The sequence below is a fragment of the Pelecanus crispus genome, chromosome 4, assembly GCF_030463565.1.
Source record: "Pelecanus crispus isolate bPelCri1 chromosome 4, bPelCri1.pri, whole genome shotgun sequence".
Lineage (NCBI taxonomy): Eukaryota > Metazoa > Chordata > Aves > Pelecaniformes > Pelecanidae > Pelecanus > Pelecanus crispus.
This window is the reverse complement of record NC_134646.1, coordinates 67,338,643-67,358,050: the sequence shown is the minus strand read 5'-3', so window position 1 is coordinate 67,358,050 and position 19,408 is coordinate 67,338,643. Positions and strand designations below refer to the sequence as shown.

The 19,408-nt window shown below is 39.9% G+C and overlaps 1 protein-coding gene across 3 annotated transcripts in view; it reads right to left on the bottom strand.

The window, feature by feature from the left end:
* Positions 1–19,408, bottom strand: part of PPARGC1A (PPARG coactivator 1 alpha) — a 369,346-nt gene that overhangs the window by 11,469 nt on the left and 338,469 nt on the right. For all 3 annotated transcript variants that reach the window (XM_075709515.1, XM_075709516.1, XM_075709514.1), the window contains 8 exons: positions 17,118–17,312; positions 16,039–16,161; positions 14,925–15,129; positions 10,782–10,827; positions 10,600–10,673; positions 1,891–2,803; positions 1,224–1,328; positions 967–1,087 (listed from right to left, as the gene is read on the bottom strand). In XM_075709515.1, the coding sequence (XP_075565630.1) occupies positions 967–1,087; positions 1,224–1,328; positions 1,891–2,803; positions 10,600–10,673; positions 10,782–10,827; positions 14,925–15,129; positions 16,039–16,161; positions 17,118–17,312 (1,782 nt within the window). The remainder of the gene's footprint in view (positions 1–966; positions 1,088–1,223; positions 1,329–1,890; positions 2,804–10,599; positions 10,674–10,781; positions 10,828–14,924; positions 15,130–16,038; positions 16,162–17,117; positions 17,313–19,408) is intronic.

Genomic DNA, 19,408 nt, shown 5'->3' with positions numbered 1-19,408 from the left:
CAAGACCCAGAAAACCAAGGGGAAAATGTTAAGGTGAGCCACCAAATGGGCTTAGCAACTACAAGAAGAGTCCAGATTCACAGCAGCTCCCAATTTAATTTATCAAAAGCATCACGCAGCTGCCAATGGGGAACTAAAAAGGGGCAAAAGCCACCTGTCTGTTTAATAGCCATTCTTCTGTCCTATTGCTACAACAGCCAAGAGAGTTGCTCGTCCCCACATGGGTATTTCCTTCGCCTCAGGTATTTCAGTTGTTTCACACAGAACATTGATGAACCCAATAATTAAATAATACCTACTCATTATGAAAGGGCCAGTGTTAAGTGATATTTTTAAATTGCACTATGTCTTCAGACTATTTATTTTGCTAAAAATAACTTAAAAGTTTACCGAGTCATAGACAGGAAAAAAACCAATTAAACTCATGCATTTGGATCTCAGTTTTGAATTCTGTTATCTGCACCCTCTGTACAGACAATTACAGTCACTATTAAAGTCCAGCGATCGGTACGTAAGCTGACTCCTTATATTGCTTATGTGAAAAAACAGAAATACAGAAAATAGACATTGATTACTGGCACTCTGGTAGGTGATATATAGTATAAAAATGCAGGTTCACTGATAGAGCTGTATAAGAAATAGACTGGTTCATTTTTAGTTGTCTGTTGTCCGGGATGAAACTTTTTTCTAGTAAGCCCTTTGTACCCGTTGACTGTGAAAAACTTGGAGAGTTGCAATTTATAGAACCTGAAAACATTAGTATTGTAACATCAAAACACAAATTGTTATGAAAACACATATTTGCCTAAAATTCAAAATACTAAGAAATACATCTAAGCAGATTTTTGTAATTTGTTTTTTCATTTATAAAAAATAAAGAAAATAAAGTCTGAGTTCTAGCTTTAGAAATCTATGAAAAGAAACAGAAATCTATTTCAAAATGAAAGTTATCTTCACAGTGCTTACAATTGCTTTCTGCCTCTGTCTCTCCCTTTGTTTGGCCCTTTCAGATTCCCGTTTTTCATACTCTTTGCGGTATTCTTCCCTCTTCAGCCTTTCATGCTGATATTCCTCATAGCTGTCATATCTAGGAAACATAACTTAGTCATTAAATCAAGCACCTGCATTTGTGAATGTAAAATTAGTAATACAATTTCTGGCATGCTTCATTATCTCTTGAAAACCATCTGCAAAGCAAACCAAATGCAGGCAAAATGCACTACCTGGGTCTGCGACTGTACGGTGATCTGGATCGCGATCTTGCACGCAAGGGAGAACTTCTGTATGCTCGGTGTCTACAGTGGCTGGACTCATAATAGCAACAAGATCTGAAGGAAGAAACACATTCACCTCTGTCATTCAGTTTGAAACTACTGACACCATTTTCTACCTCTTCCCCGAACTTACAATTTCCTCTAAGCTACCAGCGAGATTTTCTGGTGACAGTCTGCGATCTCCTAGTCAACTAAAGGGCCTCAAGTGATTTCCACCCCCACCCTCATGTAATGTTCCTTATTGAGGCTAACAAAGAGCAGAGAGTCAGCCACTGTCAACTTCATCAGATAGGGACTGCAGCTAGATTGGCACCGGGCAGCTCACAGATAATGGGAAAGGTTAGCTGTGTACATCTCTCACCAATTGCTCTGCCGCTGACCTGACTGGCTCCACTCAGGAAGTGTAAACTTGGCAAATTTAAAGGATAACGGCAACAAGTGTTTCTGTAGCAACCCCGTAACCTTCAGAGTTAATCAGCTCAGGAGTAATAGAATGAGTTGCACTAGATTAAGTTATTTCTTGGTTTTTATTTTCTGTCCTTTAAGTTGCTTTATGTTTTTGCCGTTTTCCTTCTTATTAACTATGATGATGATACATGAATTTGCTGTACTGTACCTTGAAGAGGATCTACTACAGGGCGACCTTGATCTCGATCGGGAATATGGAGAACGGGAACAAGACCTGCGTTGAGGAAAGGACCTTGATCTAGAGCGTGTCCTTTGGGATCTTTGAGAAAATAAGGATTTGGGTGGAGACACTGAATCTCTGCATGGAGAGTTAAAAGAAGAGCAAGAAGGCGATACATCAAATAATGAATAGGCTTGTGTCCCATCCCAAGGGTAGCATAGTTTATCGCTTTCATCTTCACTGTCATCAAAGAGACCATCCATTGCTAGTCCTGAATTTATAAACATAGGTAGTTTGGAGAATTGTTCATTACTGTAATCGCTGTCCCTTAGTTCTCTGTTCTTATCTGCTTCTTCATCAAAAACAGCTTGGCTGGGGTGACCAAAATGCTTATTCAGTTCAGCCCGAATTTCCTGGTCTTGGAGCTGTTTTCTGTTATTAACGTGGGATCCCTGCTTACTTGTCTGTAAAGTCTCTTTCTTGAAATACTGGTCTTGTTCTAAAGAAGAACAAATCTGACACTGCCACCCAGGTGAAGAATCCTTAAATTCTAGTTGTCTGGAGTCCTGAAGTTCCTGGGATATTTTAATGTGTATTTCCGATTTTGAATTCACAGATTGACAGTAGTCATGGTCACCAAACAGCCGCAAACTGGGCCGTTTTGTCTTTCTCTCCTCATGTCCACTGGACAGTACTGTAGTCTTGCTAAGCTGTGCGTACAGCTCAGACTGTTCTGGACCCTTCTTGATTGGGTTATTTCCTTGAGAACCGGAAGACTCACTATAGCGGGGCTTTTTTGAAGGTGGTACAACAGTCTTGCATGATGACTTCGGCTTAGGTGAAGTCCTAAAAGGATTATCCTGGTTGGCTTTATGAGGAGGGGTCGTAGGTGGAGTTAGGCCTAAGGGGAAAAAAAGAAGGAACAGAGTATTTTTAAGCACACATACAACGTTTATAAAGGCGGCTCATGTGCTTCTTTAAAACAGATACAAAGCAAGGCCCATTCTATGCCACTTTGTAAGAGAATAAGAGAATTCAGGGTGTGAGACACCAAAGGTCTGGTAACAACAATAGCAACAGTATTAATGCATTGCCATTAATCTTCAGTATCATTTCTGCTTGTCCCCCTCCTCCATGACATCCGCCTCTCTCTCTCTGTAGATTTTGATAGAAAAGATCAAGAGATAAAAACCAAGACTTTTTTTGTTAAACATCAAAAGGATTTTGATATAAAGATCAGAAGTCAAAAGACTGGCACTATTAAAAACCTAAAGAAATTAGCAGGCAAAAACCTGAATAAAAGCAAGCCTGAGAAAAATAAATGAGTGCTACCAAAGGAACCTCGGTAGGACGCAGAACTTGAATGCAAGGAAGTACAGCAACTCTACAACTCAACTGCAACGACTCTTTGTCTCCACAGTTCATTAACTTAGCAAACCATTGCTAATGTATGTATAATACATTCTTGTAAGCATAACTAATACATTTTGCCTGAAATGTGGTTCTGCAACTGAAACCCAAGTGAACAATAGGACAACTGCAACTGTAATGAATCATTGCATTTAGAACTAAATATTAGTGAGAGTCATGAAATAGGGAGTCAAAATGAAACAGATAAGTATTCAAAGACTAAAGATACCACTAACTACCAGGATTGTTCACATAACTGTAATAGATTATATCACTATACTGAGACAAAATTGCAGGAAGGACTACAGCCCATTCTAGTAAAACGTGGGAACCAAAGCAGCATCTTCCAATTATTTTTATAAGGTTAGAATATAACTCCCAATATTTTCTGTAGAAATCATAGAATTTCTTCAGACTTTACAAACATAACCCAGGACACCAGGGCAGAGTAACAGCAAACTGCAGCCACTGTTCAGGAAATAATTACTCTTCAGGAAGGTGCTTAATGTGTTATGTCTGAAAAACTTGCTTCTGCCCAACTGACCCTAATGTAATTTAAAAGCATATATGCTTAAAATTAAACAAATGAGACTGAAGTTCTCCTAGATAATCCAGACCATCCTTAAGCGCTCCAGAGGCTGATGCTGCCCAAGATTTCTTCTTCTAGCACAAGCAATGAGCTTTCCATTACTTCCTTAGCAAGAATGAAAAGAGAGGGCAGGCACACTTACAGGAAATGTGTATTTCAAATATGGCTATAGAGTTTCATTTTGTATTTTTAACCATGCAACAGAGCTCAGCAGATCAATGCAAATGGAACATGTTTTATAGTGTTTTGCTGTAAAGAAGAAAAAGCGTCCATCAATGCACAGTGCTCCCTCAGGAGCGTAAATGGAGACTGGGAGTCCCATTGCATTAGCTGCAATGAATTTGTTCCAGAAAAAAAGATACCAAGGCATGAATACTTGATGTGAGAGAGAAGCTTGATTTTGCCTGAACGTTTGGAAAAAATGGTTATGAGTTACCCGTGGCTATGTGAAGGCTTTGCATAATGCCACAAAAGTCGGGGAAACTGAGGCAAAGATAATGACACCTAAAACTCTAGTTACCTCAAATTTGAATTCAATAGTGAAAAAGTTTTGTGCAAAGTCATCACTGTTAAACTATTTCCTTTGAGTCCTCAATCTTTTCTTCCTTTCCAAAAATCCACTTGAGTCAGCAGTGTGTATTTCACACCTTATCCACCTCCTCACTAACAAATATTTTTGATTCCCAAATGAATTTTTGGTAAAATGAAGAGAACAGTCCTCTTCAAAATTCTGCAGTAATAATTTCCGGGTTAAAACTTCAGGCTCAGATTCAAAGATTTTGAGTAAGCAAAGACTGTTTTCTAGATAAAAAATTTAGAACTGTCACTTTTATTCATTAAAATATACAGTCCATGACAAGCTCTGGGGTTAGTTACTGATTTTTTGGATGTAGTTTGAAAGAAAGAATGAAGCAGAAATACAGCCACTCCACAATGAACATGCATATTTAAGAATTTCAGGCAAAGAAACCTCAGAGATAATCCAATATTCGAAATAAAATATTGTTTCCATTTCCACTTCTTTAAAGCTAGCCCGGGCAGGAAGCAAGCTAAACACAGAGCACAATGATTTCCAGAAGCCCAACAAGGAGTCCAACAATCTTCAGAGGAGGAGAAAAAAAAAAAAAACAAAACCCTACCAAAAAACCCTCACAAAAGTACAGACTGAGCTAAATTTATTGGCACTTCTCTTGCTGGCAGAACTGTGCTGGGGACAGCCTAAGAAAGGGTTTCCTCGTGGCATTTTGGCTTTTTTCCTGGTTTTCAGCAGAAGCAGGAAGTGCACAGGCAAGTAGAAACAGATAAATTTGGAAAACGTTCATTTAACTTTTGAACAAACCTCCATCGGGGGATGGAGGAGGGAGTGAAGTTTTGAATTCATGTCACTGCTATGGAGTCCACCTTCAGCGTGTCCCATGACCAATCTCCAAACCGTGAACTTTGAGAAAACCAGTTGGCTGCAAACTTGCTCATCTTCACACTAATCCCTGGTAATCTTCACCGAGGGCCATGATCCCCCATCAACGGTGTTACAATATTCTACAACCGTTGGATTATTTCATACGCACCGATTTCTCCGCCAATGTGTACATTTTAGCGTTGACAGTACAAGGTATATTCTGTGCTCTCTCTTGAACTTAGCAGGTTTTGACAGATTTATGGAAGGACAGATGGCCATTACGGGCTGAAGGCTGACAAGAGGCAGTTCAGAGCATTGTTAACACACTTGCACAAACTCTCAGCAGTGCAGCGCTGTGCAGAATGTAATTCAGACTATAGCTTTTTTATTGCTGCCTATTTTCTTTTGTCAAAAGAGCCTGCTGTGCACAGCAACAAATGGCTGCCATTACCCAGAATGTAATGGGTGTCAGACAAATCACGTAACACAAACAATCAAGAGTATGTAGGTCATATTTCAACAGAGCACAACCTTAGCAATATTTATGATTACTGCATTGAAATGTGCTCTATAATAAACAAGTACCTCTACATCACTCACACTTATGTACTTCTGCACAGCAAATCTGTTGGAAGTGGTACATACTCTACAATCATCCTCCTTAAACAGTCTTTTTTCTTTTTAAAGTAAAAGGCAAGTATTTTTTCATGACATGCTATAAAACCATTTTCTTTGTAGGGACTTTTCTTTAATTGAATGGCTTCAGTAAATGGTACGTTTGCACTTTGCCTTGCTCTGTCTATATACTACGAACGCACTCGGTGATCTTGTGCTTGAAAATACCGTACATCAATTTGCCAGCACTGCCGCCGAAGCAGCACTGTCCTCCCCATTCTGTGCAACAAGAGGTGTTTGCATGTGTGCCGACTCTGCCACCTTGGCCGAGCGACTTCTTTCAAGGAAGTCCCTGGGAGAGTGAAACTACTTTCGATACATTCCAAAACTTCACTAAAAAGCCCCCTTAGCAACTCATTTAGCTCAGCCACCTTGATAAGCAGAAATTAGGGCAGTGCCTTTGCATAAAATGTGACATCTTGACTTTTTAGGACTGATTTGCAATGCTGTTTTACATAGACGCCAATCTTTCTAAAACTCTACTGTAACTGTTAGCATTTAAACGTTTGATGATTATTGTTGTGCTTTGAGGGGGCTGAGAATTAGTGTCTTTTTGGGAACGCAGCCCCGGAACCTTTCTACATGTGCACTGGGCTTTTGAGAGGCATTGAAAATGAATTCTTTTATACCTTTTAAATTTGAAAATGGATTGGCAAGGGAAACATTATTTAAGGCCACTTAAAACACTGAACACAAGATAACAGTTCAATTCAGTGAAAGAATCAGAAAAGCTTTTGTGTGGCACAAGATTGCAGAAGCCAGGAAAATATAATAAAATTAAATAGCCATCATATAATAAAAAACTACATGCTTGTTGAGTACTCAGTTTTATCCTGTTGTCAGTGCTGCAGAGAATAAACACAGATGCCTGAAAATATCAAATAATTTACTAGATTTTATTCCCTCTGGACAACTCTCTGCATCTCACATCTCATTTTATCAGAAATCATTCTGAGGTCAAATAAGTTCTTAGATGATAGATTTTAAGTATGTGTTCTGACAACTAAGAGGTAACACAAATAGCAGGGTATAAGTATCCTCAAGGATGCTCATGAATTCCAAATCACTAATTCGAGCTAATTGTGTTCATACAGCCTTTTCTGTCGTCTTTTTGGAGAAATCAAATTTTGCACCCAAGAAAGACCAGTGAGGAGTTTTATGCTCAGGTAAATTACAGGGATCTGTGTGCAAATGAGAGCCTTTTCACCAGGTCACCTGTTGTAGATAAGAGGGAGGAAACAGCCTTCCAGTTACTGACTGACCCTTAAGCTTGCACACTCATTTCATGCACTTACATGATGGCTTTGAGTATTTAGGAGTGAAGGTTTAAAAAGACACTGGGAGAACAAGAGCGCGCTGAATTTCAAACATTTAGGAGCCATGCCATCTAACTCCTGGCATTTAGAAGTTCAGCAGAAAGGCTAAGACAACCACTGAGCAGCCCTCGATCACCAAGAGAAACACAGCCACCTCCAGAGGGTCAGCCATCCTCCTAGTCCCTGTGCCTGCAGGTGCCCCCTCAACCTGACTGGTAAAGAGGTCTTGTAGTGACATGGAAACATCCCATGTTCCTGGGAGACATGAGGCACGTTCAAGCCCACGGCCTCTTAGAAAGGCAGTGGCAAGGCAACTAGCTGTGAAAACAAAGGAAGAAGGACCGCTTGCCAGTCTCTTACGCAGAATGAGACTCGCTTTAGACAGAAATTTCATCCACTACGTTATCATCACCTAGGACTCCCTCCATATCATGATGTTCTGGTCCATTTTCCTTAAAACAGCACTAGAAATCAGCTGCAGGAGTTGGGACTTTAGATAGCAATGGACTTATTCCTCTATCATAGGCCACTTATTTAAAGTGCATTCAAAGAATTCTTTATGTGTGGCTTGAAACACTTTAAAAAAATATTTGTTCCTTGTAATTTGACAAATCAAGGTTTTGACAGTTTCAGGGAGGACAAAGTTACTTCATGACTACTAACAAATCCATTGTAAAGCAAGATATAGCACCAGCAAGAGAACGCTATCAGTGTGACTTTAGATACATGAATCCAAAATGCGTGTGACGAAGATTGATGGCTCATGTGGGAAATGCTTTTATTTATTTATTTTTCTACTCTATAGTTAATTCATCAGTGAGGGAACCAATGTTGTTTTCAGCAGAGAGATCAAGAGAGCTGCTATTTATATTAAAATACTTTGTGCTTCAATAGTGTGAGCAGGACTGCTAATGGTCTTTTCAATTCGGCAGTGAGATCAAGGCAACTCCTATTTAAATTATAATAAATAGTGCTTGTACAGTGCAAGCTGCCCTATATAAGGACAATGAGCAGTGCGGTTATCTGTATATAATTTGGAGTTGCCAGGGTCTCACTAAAGAACTGCAAGTTATTATTAATCACTACTGCCACTATTTTTTCCTTTTTTTTTTTTTTTTTTTTTTACTGAAGTGGGTTCCAATTCTGCCATGATTTACTCACATACGCTATAAGTTCTTCAGTACTTGAGGTTGTTTCTGTTATGTACTTGTCTGCTTCCAGCACAAGCAGACTCATGACACAAGACACTACTGCAATACAAATGAGCTGGACATGCACAACCACTCATTTTTTTATAGATTTATATACATATATGAACATAAAAATAAAATCTATGTGTATGTGAAGGCAGAGATTAATACAGCTACCAAGTGATGAAATACAATCTCCTGAAACCGCCTCACCAGGTATTGTGAAGACCAGAGCAACATGAAGCCCAAGAGCCACCGTCATGTACGCTGCTTGGTAATGCTGCCCCAACTCCCTGGCAACACACGCTCTACCAACTCTTATTCTTCCTGATTATCATCAGTTTATTTTCTAGCTAGACTCTGTTTACTTCCAGTTTCATAGTACAACTTTCCTGTTCACATATTCGTCCAGTTGTGCTGTTTCACGGCTTCTGATGCATTTTTTAATGCGCTAGTTCTCCTGGTTATATTGTCTAAGACAACTACAGAGCTGTTTTTTGTTTCCTCCTCTGTGCACAGCTGATGGAGCGGAATGAATTTGGTAATACCAAGACCATTCCCGCTGCCATTAAGGAGGCAATACTAGAGGACTAAACTCCCAGTTTCTGTCTAGTCAGCTGACGGGAAAGCAGGCTGCTGACTTTCTGGCTGGGAGAAAACACTGCTCCCTTCAGTGATTTGAACGGCTGCTCGTACCACTGCGCTGCAGTCACCTCATCTGGCCCTTTCAGCGGGCAGCACTAAGCACCGACTTACCAGCGTGCTTACAAATGGGCACCCTCGTGCAGATTTGCTCTCCAGTAATGATAGAAGAGGCTTCTCCATGCTTCAGGCCTACTGGCAGTGAACGGGATTGTCCTGATGCATACAGTGAATTTTGCCATGTTTGTGCTGGTTTTGCAAAAAGAAGGTGCACTGGAAAGATGCTTCCTTTTGTCATGAGAGGAATGATTAAGACTGCAGATTTTCAGGACATGGCAGAGGATAGTGTGCATATTTTAATGCGGAACTAATGAAGACCTTTCTAAAAAAGTGAAATGATGCTTGTTGGGAGGTGAAAGCCTGAAGTACATATACAAATCTAGTGCTTGGGCCTGCTCTTGGGTAAAGCTGCCACTGAATTTAGGGGCACCAAGCTGATTTATGGTACCTGAAGACATATTTTGCAATGCCCCCCAACGCTAGAGATCACATAATTTACAATCCACTGTTATCTTGAGAGAAACACATGCCAAGTACATCACTTACTTTTCAATATTACACAACTGAGAAAGAAAACAGTCTTGGCAATAGCTCAGGTGGAGCTCAATGTGTGCTCTTGTGCTCAGTTCTGGACACTTCAGGAAAATGGAGGCAAAACAGGGTTCAGAGGAAAGCAATAAAACAGATCTGAGTCTGAAAGAATTCACTTTAGCAGAAAGAAGAGCAGATGAATTAAATGAGTGCAATGGGTGATGCATGAACTAAACCAGCACATGACAAAAATAAAATAAAAAAAAAAAAAATCTACAAATCTTCAAAAGGTACAAACACCAGGGATCTGAACAGAGGAGGAGGATAAAGGGAGGTTGTGTGAAGTGTGTTAACGGAAGAAATAAAGAGAAAGCAAGAATGTAAGATGAATACCAATTTAAAAAATTACCTCTAAGCTATGGAATAGTTTTTCAGTGGTAGAGGAGAAAGCTGTTATTTGTGACATATTAATCTAGAATTGATAAAGCACTGAAACATGCAGTCACATACAGCCCTAGACCGGCCTGGAGACAGACTGGATGACATAACTTTTCCATCTGTAACATCTATTACGCTGTGCTGTGGGTTTGTCTTTGAAAGATGGTGCTCAGCAGTACACAAATCTATGGGGAAATGGGGAAGTATAACAGATAAATGGTTTCATTCATATTTTCCCAGAAATTATGCTCTCTTGTGTAGGTTTGAAGGCATATTTTCAAACACTTTCCTTCTCAGGTAACTGGATAAAAAGTCAGTGCTAAACTGTACTGAAGTTAATCTACTGGCTACCTCTGTGAGATCTCGGTGTACATGTGGTATATTAAAATGAACAGACAGACACATAAGCCATGCCTAAAGGAAGAGCCAGCACTCCCCATTTCTCACCTGCAGTTCCAGAGAGTTCCACACTTAAGGTTTGTTCAATATTCTTGTTCTCAAATGGGGAACCCTTGGGATCACTGGAAGACAGGGCACATTTATAAAAACAAGCTGAAATGGAGTTGCTGTAGCCAAAATCTATTGAACCCCCCTCCCTTTTATAAATGTTTGCACTTTTTAGTACTTACTTTGGTGACTCGGGCGTCAATGGAAGTGATAAACTTGTTGGTTTGGCTAAAGGGAAAAAGAAAACAATTATGGAATATTTAAACACTCCATAACATATACTAAAATGATTTCTTTTTATTTTGGTGCTGGAACCCCATGTTAGACAGTTAGGGCTGAGCTCTGATAGTTCAATAGCCGTTTCAGGGTATCTTAGATAGATAAATAAGGAGATTCATCCCGATTCCTTATTACTGGCACCAAAAGGGCACCTAAATTTCAACAATGATTTACATCAATTACTGTACCTCTGAAATACAGTACACAACCCAAATGCCAAGAACCTTTCAGAAGAAGAGTGGTAGATGTTAAAAATCAATGAAGAACTCTACAGGATACACTGCGAAAATGTTATTTCTCTTAGAGTTAATTTAGACCACAGTTCACGTTTTATTTGGAAACAGAAGCAGCAGAATAACTACGAAGTAACAGAACGTTATGAATATTCAGTTAATTTTACTTCTACAATATACAATTTTATATATAGCACTGAGAATAGGTTGTTTCTATGAGGCCAGAGTCCAACCAGTTATAGTCCAAATTTCTGCAAATTATCCTGCAAACTATGACAAGCCATGGACATAGTCACAGATGGTTAAAAATGGGGTTGAAGCTCTCAGCACTACAATCCCAACATACGCAAAAAACAAAGCTCTAGCTATAAAAATACAAGTCTTTGTAGATTTTATTAATGCAAACTTCTATTTTCCCAAAGCAAGCCAAGAACTAGGATACTGTAATACAACTAAGATTCCTTTAATTGCCAGTAAAATGTTGTAAAATTAAAAATAGTGTTACTTGCAAATTTTACTTTTCAGAAGTTAGACTGATGTTTAAACGCAGAGAGCATTGTACCAAGAACAACAGCAGGGGATCTCTTCTGCAAATTAATTACTTAAGAGAAAATGTTCCCCTTGAACACTCCTGCACTGCAGATCTTTTGTCCAGAGTGTCACTACTGCATATTTCGTATTCATTCCAGGCTTGGAGCTCCCATCAACATTAAAGGATTTTATATGCAAATTGATTACTTTTATAAGCTCTAGAGCATTCCTGAAGTAATATTACTTTTTTTTTTTAAAAAATTAACTCAATTCTCAAGAGCTGCATATTGTTTCTCCTCCTCCCCATATGAAAGTTAGAAATGAAGCTCAGGTGTTCACCTCGGGTTCACCTTCCTCAGAAGTCACCGACGGAGCGAGGAGATGCACCTCAACGAGTTATTTGTCTGATCCAGCACTGTCGCTGATTTGTGCATAAAACCAGATGCGGTAAGACTGAATGTAACCTGACACATCTTTGTGTGTATTTTATATACATCTAGGGATACTAATGTTTGCCAGTGGCTACCTAGAGGTAAAACTGGCTTAAAAAAACCCCAGACCTTACAGTAAGGGTCTGGAATCAAGTTTTATATAGTGGCTTCCACTTTTTTTTAGAGGATAAAAATCTACATACTCTTACCCAATTTAGGCTTTCTAAGGAAGTTCAATGTGTAAGAGCTATTTAAGCCTCCAAAAAGTCTAATTTTAGCTCTCATTAGTCCCACAGAATAATCCCACATCAGAATATATATGTAAAATTCTGAAGCACTGAGGCACAGTGCAAATCTGCCAGAGATGGGCACAGAACCAAGGCGTTATCTCACACTCGTACACTCGTATGTATTCATTTTAAGCAGATATCACTGAGCTCTCCCACTGAGAAATTCGCATACCAAAACACCCATCAGTTTTCTTACTGCTAGGCAAGGGCTTGACCAAACAGTATTCCTGCAAAGCATTTGTCCTCACATACAGCTATTGATAGTGTAAATATTTGGCCAAGACACTATAATTTTCCATGGTGCCTGTTTATTAGAGTTTCAAGGTCTACTGTGGTGTGTTTTTTTCTTATTAAAAAGGGTTCACATGAAGTTGCTTGTCCCTGTAAATTGAAAACATTCAGGTTCAAAAGAACTAAGTTTCCTCATGGGCAAATTTCAATGCAAAACCACAGATGATCTTTGGCATGAATGGCTTTGTGGACATTCCCGTGGGTTTGCAATATGTTTGCAACAGTAACCCTAAAGGAAAATACCGTTTGACTTATCCTTTATGAGCTTTCCCTAACTTTGAAAGAAAATATCCTGATTATTTTTTTTCAAAACAGAAGGAGCCAATTTTCTTGTACTTTTGATTAAACGTATGAACAAATGACTGCAGGTCTGCAAATATCAGGTAAATATGAAAGGTTGATTCTGCATGAATTGACTGTCCAAGCTGAAAGCATTATACTCTTGTATTTCTATTATATGCAAATCCATTGATATTGAAGTAATATATTGGCGTATGAGGCAAATTTCATGAAAAAAACATTTCAGAAGCCTGTAAATTAAACTGCAGGAATTAAAGAAGAGAGTAATTTCTCTCTGCCTGCAATTTCACCTGCAATACCACCGAAGTCACAGTCATCTGTTAAACACTGGTAAGTTAGCTATATGTTCCTCTGGACTTTCCTAACCCCCCCTTCCGCGCTGCTACCACAACCCAGTGTGCTCTGCTTCTTTGCACTGAATCTACACAATTGCCTCAGCTGGGGGAAAAATGCAGCTCTGATCCAAATGGGAAGATTTTATAAGCTGTATTTATGTGTGTGCATGCAAACATCTATGTATGCGTGTAACATACATGTGCCTATAGCACGTTATACACGATATACCTTATCACGTATCACCTTAACACCCAGCGGTGTTAATAAAGCCCCCTGAACTTCTGGCAGGTCTATGTTTCAGTACCATTGCAGTAAGAGACCCAGGTTTTACATGCACAGTTCAGGCTGGATTTTGCTGCGAAGCAGACTGCTGAAGCCATCCAGAAGGAGTGGCAGTTGGCATCCAAGAAGCTCTAGGGGCAGCTGGATTTCTTTTTTACAAGAAACATTGTTCAGAGAATTTGAGACCACAATGGGGAAAACTATACTTAGGATGTCAGAATGTATGGCTGCGAGAGGGGTATTTAGCGGCGCGAAGGGAAGATTATTTTTATTAAGTTTGTTTATACTTCCTAGTGAAGAGTGAAAAATTAGATTTGATGGGGGCTGAAAATGCAGGGAACGGGGAGGGGAAAAGAAGAAAACACATACACAGTTTACAATTGTTGCTTTAAAAATACCAAGAACACCACATTTAGGGTCATATCCTGATCTTTGTTGCAGCCAGGTAACTTCCATTGACTTTGTAGAGTCATCCAGGATTTGCACTGATGTGACTGAGACAGGCACCTGGCCTTCTAGATGCCAGGCCAATACATATACATAGATGCATTTTAAAGTAACAGTAACTTTAAAAAAAGCTCCCTTTGGGCTTATAAGGTTTTACAGCTTTCCTTTATCTTGGGAAAATGGGCAGGGGAAGAGGGGGAGAGAAAGGTGAGAGGGGGCTTTAAGTGCTTGCATCTCTGTCACAGAAGCTACTTGTAACATAGACCAGTTCTTTATGCATCGGGGGATACTAAAAGTCAACATAAGTGTTTAGTTTTGGCCATGAAGAATCTAAAAAGAGAGAGAAAGATCAGGATGGCAGCTTAACTTTCAACTATTTACAAAATAAAATTACAAACCGGCATTCCAGCTTTAACAGGAATGACACATTTATTGCTTTCTCTGTAGGAGCGAGAGCACTATTTATTGTCTCTTAAGGACTATGTGGCAGGTTAACAATGCCTTCAGTTTTACGCTAGCAAAAAAGAAAGGAGCTCAGTAATGAACTGGCCTGCCCAGCTTGTTTAGGGGTATCATGATTTCTTAGTGATACAGTACTCTGAATAAGTATCTCCAGCTAGCTTGGTATATTAACATGGTATTTGTTAAACTTTTTTTCCCTAAGATTCTTTTTCTGAGGCTGGGGGCAATAGAGACAGGATTAAAATTGTTTAAAAGCTAAATCTAGCTAACTAATTCTAACTTCATTATACTGTTTTAAAATTCTTCCTACACAGAAGAGATGCCAGATTTACAGTGCTAATCCAAAGACCAGAAGAGGTATCGAGGGTATTCACAACCGCGGTATTTCAGCTTCCCTGCGTTACTGCTGGTACCAAAGCTGTGTTCTGCAGTTGCACACCTACCTTGCAGATGATTTGTCTGAGACTGCAGATGGGGCTTCCTTTTGGAGGTGCATTTCTCTTTGCTGCTATTCCTGTTCTCTGCTGGTTTGGTCTGAGGAGGGTCATCATTTGTAGTCAGATATTTGAGAAGTTCAGAGCAGGGACGTCTTTGAGGCTTTTGCTGTTGACACATGCTCTTTGCTTTATTGCTCCATGAATTCTCAGTCTTAAAAACAGGGCATAATAAAATAAAATAAAATAAAATAAAGCAAAGCTAAAATTAGTGAGCTGAACCTTATCAGAATGGATATAGGTTTTCTGAAGAGATGAGACTTTCAATGAAGTGTTCAGTCTAAGTGTACTAGATCTATGAGCTGTGAATAATTGTTTGCAGAACAAGGAAAGAAAATTACATTTAAAATTCCTAAATGACATTTATGCAGCTTTTTATTTCGTTTCTCCTACATTTCAATGTTCCTACTCAGCAACATGTAACTAACAAGACCCTACAGCGCCTTTACTGTGAACAAAAAAATAAGCTGGTTTAAACCTTAATTTGCTGCTGATTGCTTGAGCCCAGTATTCACAACTCTCTTAAGTACCCCTAAACGCTCCGTTTTCAGTTACAGTGAACGGCAAGACAAACATTGTTTAATACTGCCTGCTAACAGAATTATGTCGGAGCCCCCATTCTATCCAATTAATGGCTGATATACATCTTTTGCCAAGAATCCAGTATCATTTTTCTTAGCTCAGACAGCTGGTAGAATGGCAGTCCCGCATCCTGGAGTCACTCATAAACAACACCAGCCCATCAGCAAATTTTATCGTACTCCCTACTACTCTGTGTATCAATAAAGTAGGTGAGAGTAACAGACGGTGGGACTACAACTGAACTCTGCCAAGAGAAAAAGCATAAATGAAATATTCAGAGCATAAAGAAGCTCAGGCAATTTTCTGGAACCCAGTCTATAATCTATTCACTTTTTTTTTTAAAGCAGTTCCAAGATAGTAGGCAGATTAATACAATACATATAGATCTACTGCTTGCTTGGTTGCTGAAAGCATAGAAGACCTTGTTACACTTTTTCCTTCTTATTTTTTTTTTTCCTTATTACAAAGATTAAGTTTGTACCTTAACAACCACAGGGCTTGTTCTGATCCTGTGATTACTGTTCGCATGGTTTTGTGCGCTGAGACCACTGCATTCATTGTAATTTAGCTGAGTGTTGGCTGGAGCCAGCAAGAGCTTCTTAAGCTACAAACACATCAGGGAAAGGGAGGTGGAAGGAAAAGAGTAAAGTTACGCATCTTTATGGATTAAAATGACTTATCTACATTTTTGCATAGTAACTTAAAGTTAGCTATATCAATTTCAGCAAGCAAAGTACAGTAAAACAGAAAGAAAGGCTCAATATTTCCCAGAGCAAACAGATTTCATTTTCTTCTGGCTTGGCAGCGTACTTCTGCTCCCTTTACTGCAGTATACTGCAGGGCAAGCAGAAATGACACGGGTCTTGGATTTCTCAATCCATGGCAAAACGAAATTCTCGGCGATCTGTTTGACAGAAGAGGCCTCTGATTTAAACAGAGATGTTAACTTTAACAGACTAATGGCTACAGCATCAAGATGCAGGTATCTGGCTCTGCTTCCGCAGAAGCCAACGATAAGGGACTTTCAGCAGAAACAGAATCACGTCTCAAACTGGTTTTACTGAGCAAAATGCATATGAGGTTTCACCCACATCCTCACCCAAGGTTCCGTTTTGCCCTGATTAGCACTAAGCTGGTGCTTACTGGTCAAATCAATGTTAAAGGCACAAAATTAGCCCCACATCCCACCAGAGTCCATGGGCCTTTCTTTACAGATCACCAAAAGTGACATCTAAACATACATACAGAAAGAGCCCCGAGAAATGAAATATGAATTAAAAACCATTACCCTGACTTACTTGAACAGAATGATAAGCAAAAGTGTCAGCCATTAGCACAAAAATCTCAAAAACAATCTCTTCAACACACTTTAATTGCCTTATTAGTCATCCTATGACTATTTGGTGGGGTTTTTCCCCCCACTTAGTTTTCAGTTCTTTACTTGATTTTCCTTTCCAGTCTAAATGAAAAGTCCAGACCTTACTGTGACTACATCATACCCATGCAGCGGGTAGCCAGAGGCACATCCAATTCCTGTTAAACAGTAGGAAGGGTTCTTACTAGAGACGGCTCTTCTGCCTCCTGAGTTGGAGGGGTGCCGTCGGGCATTGGCGAAGGGCTAGTGGCATTTTCGTTGGTCACATCTCCATCTGTCAGTGCATCAAATGAAGGCAATCCATCCTCATCCACAGGGATGCTGTCCAGTGTTTCAGTGAGAACGGCTAGCAAGTTTGCCTCGCTCTCTTCATCTATCTTCTGTGGGAGGGGACAAAACAAAAAGCGGAACCCGGTGAGAAGAAAGAAGGAACAAAACGATGCCTCTGTATGTGAAAAAGCAGTCAAAACACAGTTAAACCAGCCCTTGAAACAGTAACCTGCAAGAGCGTCTCGGAAGATGTAATTAAGTGCAGAAATCTCTTTGCACTTGCACTGTATTGCTCTAGTTTACTTTCTTTGACAATTCTTTTTCTTTTTTACCCGGTGTTAACAACGAGACGTAATCACCCAGGGATTGTATTACAGGATGTGCCTAAGCTGCTGGCACCTAATGATGGTGTCAGCCCAGGCTGTCTCTTTCTTTCTCTTCTCAACACTGAACATCAACTAATTGACCTGACAAAATTACGAGAATCAGAAAATAAGACAGCTAATCAGAAGACCAAAATGAATCACCAGTAAAATGTGGAAAACCTTGTTTACATACACGGCCTGGTGTAAGAGAGAAAGGTTTTCCCTTCCATACTTCTGGAAATCCTTGCTCCAAAGCCAAGCAAAAACTGTCGCATTCCTGAGCATTGTGGCGTAAGACTAGCCATCAGGACTCATACTGTAGATGGCAGGCTCTTTGGGTTTCTTTTAGGGAGATGTATTAAGCAGGTTGCCTTTGAAGTTGTCCTTTCGAGCTACGTCATTTGAGCGCTCAATGTGACTATTGTATGCGTTTATCTAATTCAGACTGCAATTATAAAAAGTAGATTAATTCCTAATCAGATGTGGCTGTAATGTTAATTTATATTAGATATCTTATTTCAGCAACAAGACTTCTTTTTGTCAAACTGAGTAAATTTAAATGCCTTCTGATTTTTTAATGAAATATAGTCCCTACTGTATATTAAGGTACAGATTTTTGGAGTACTGAGAGTTCTGAAGAATAGAATTGTGTAAAAATCATTATATTTATTTTTCAGAAAGACTGGAAATTGATCTTGACAGATCAATTATCTAGGATTCCTAGGCTGATCCTAGTGCTATTAAAATAAATGAAAAGCCTTTCACTTATTCCAGGGATATCAAACTGGGCCGTTTTCCACCATTTTCAGAGTGGTTCATCATGCTCCAGGTTCACACTGTGAAGAGGTTTCAGCCGAGTTCAAATCCCATAGTTTAAAAGTGAACTAGCAAGGAATACACCAGTAAGACAAACAAAATCTCTCCCTTTAAAAAAAAAAAAAAAAAAAAAGTCAAAAAAGTCAACAACAAAACATTGCCAGTAACACTTCAGAAAAGAAAAAAAAAATTAGGTGAATCTGGTTGTCCCCTTAGCATGACTTTTTTCAGTAATACTGTATCTACCAGACTCCGAACAGGGATGCTCATAAAACCACCCAGACAATCGCTCCTGCCAGGCTTCTCTGCCAAATCGCACCTCACGGCTCCTTACAGAAAAGCTCTGTCTTCAAGCTAGAAAGCTACAGCAGAGCACAGACTGTTCTGGTGCTTACAGCATCATCCCCAAGAAACAAATAAACACTCAGGCAAAGCTAACGTTAAGGAGAAGCATTTACTTAAAAGGCCAAAAGGGGCTTGGCCACTGAGAAAAAGAGTCTAAGTCCCGGTATCTGGTGATTCCCACCACACCAAGCAGACGCATGCACAGCGCTGCGATAATTCAGCGTGCAGAGGGTGGAAATAAGCAGAGGGAAGCCACCTTGCGAATAAAACAACGCTCCAAATACAGCTTTTCACAGCCGCTTTTTGAGAGGCAAAGAGGAAAATTACGGTGTCCCTTCCAGAAAAGCACAAACAGGTGTTACCTGCCGAAAAAGCTTTACGAAGTGCTGATTTTTTTTCCCCACAGCACTTCAAAGCCCTTGCAGGCGGTGGGGCGAGCGGCGGCGGGAGCCAGCCCTCAGCCCCGGGGGGCCCGGCTGCCCGCCCCCCAGCCCTGCAGCAGGAACTTCTCCAGCCAGTCTAGCTGGTGGGGCGCACCCCGCGCCCCTGACTGAGCCTTGCAGCTCACCAAGCTGACAACAAAGCTGGAAGTGTTACTATTTCTAACGGGGAATGCCGCCTTCAATAATAGCATGCCAGAAGAAACCCTGATATTTGCTGTTAGCTGCTCGGTTCTCATG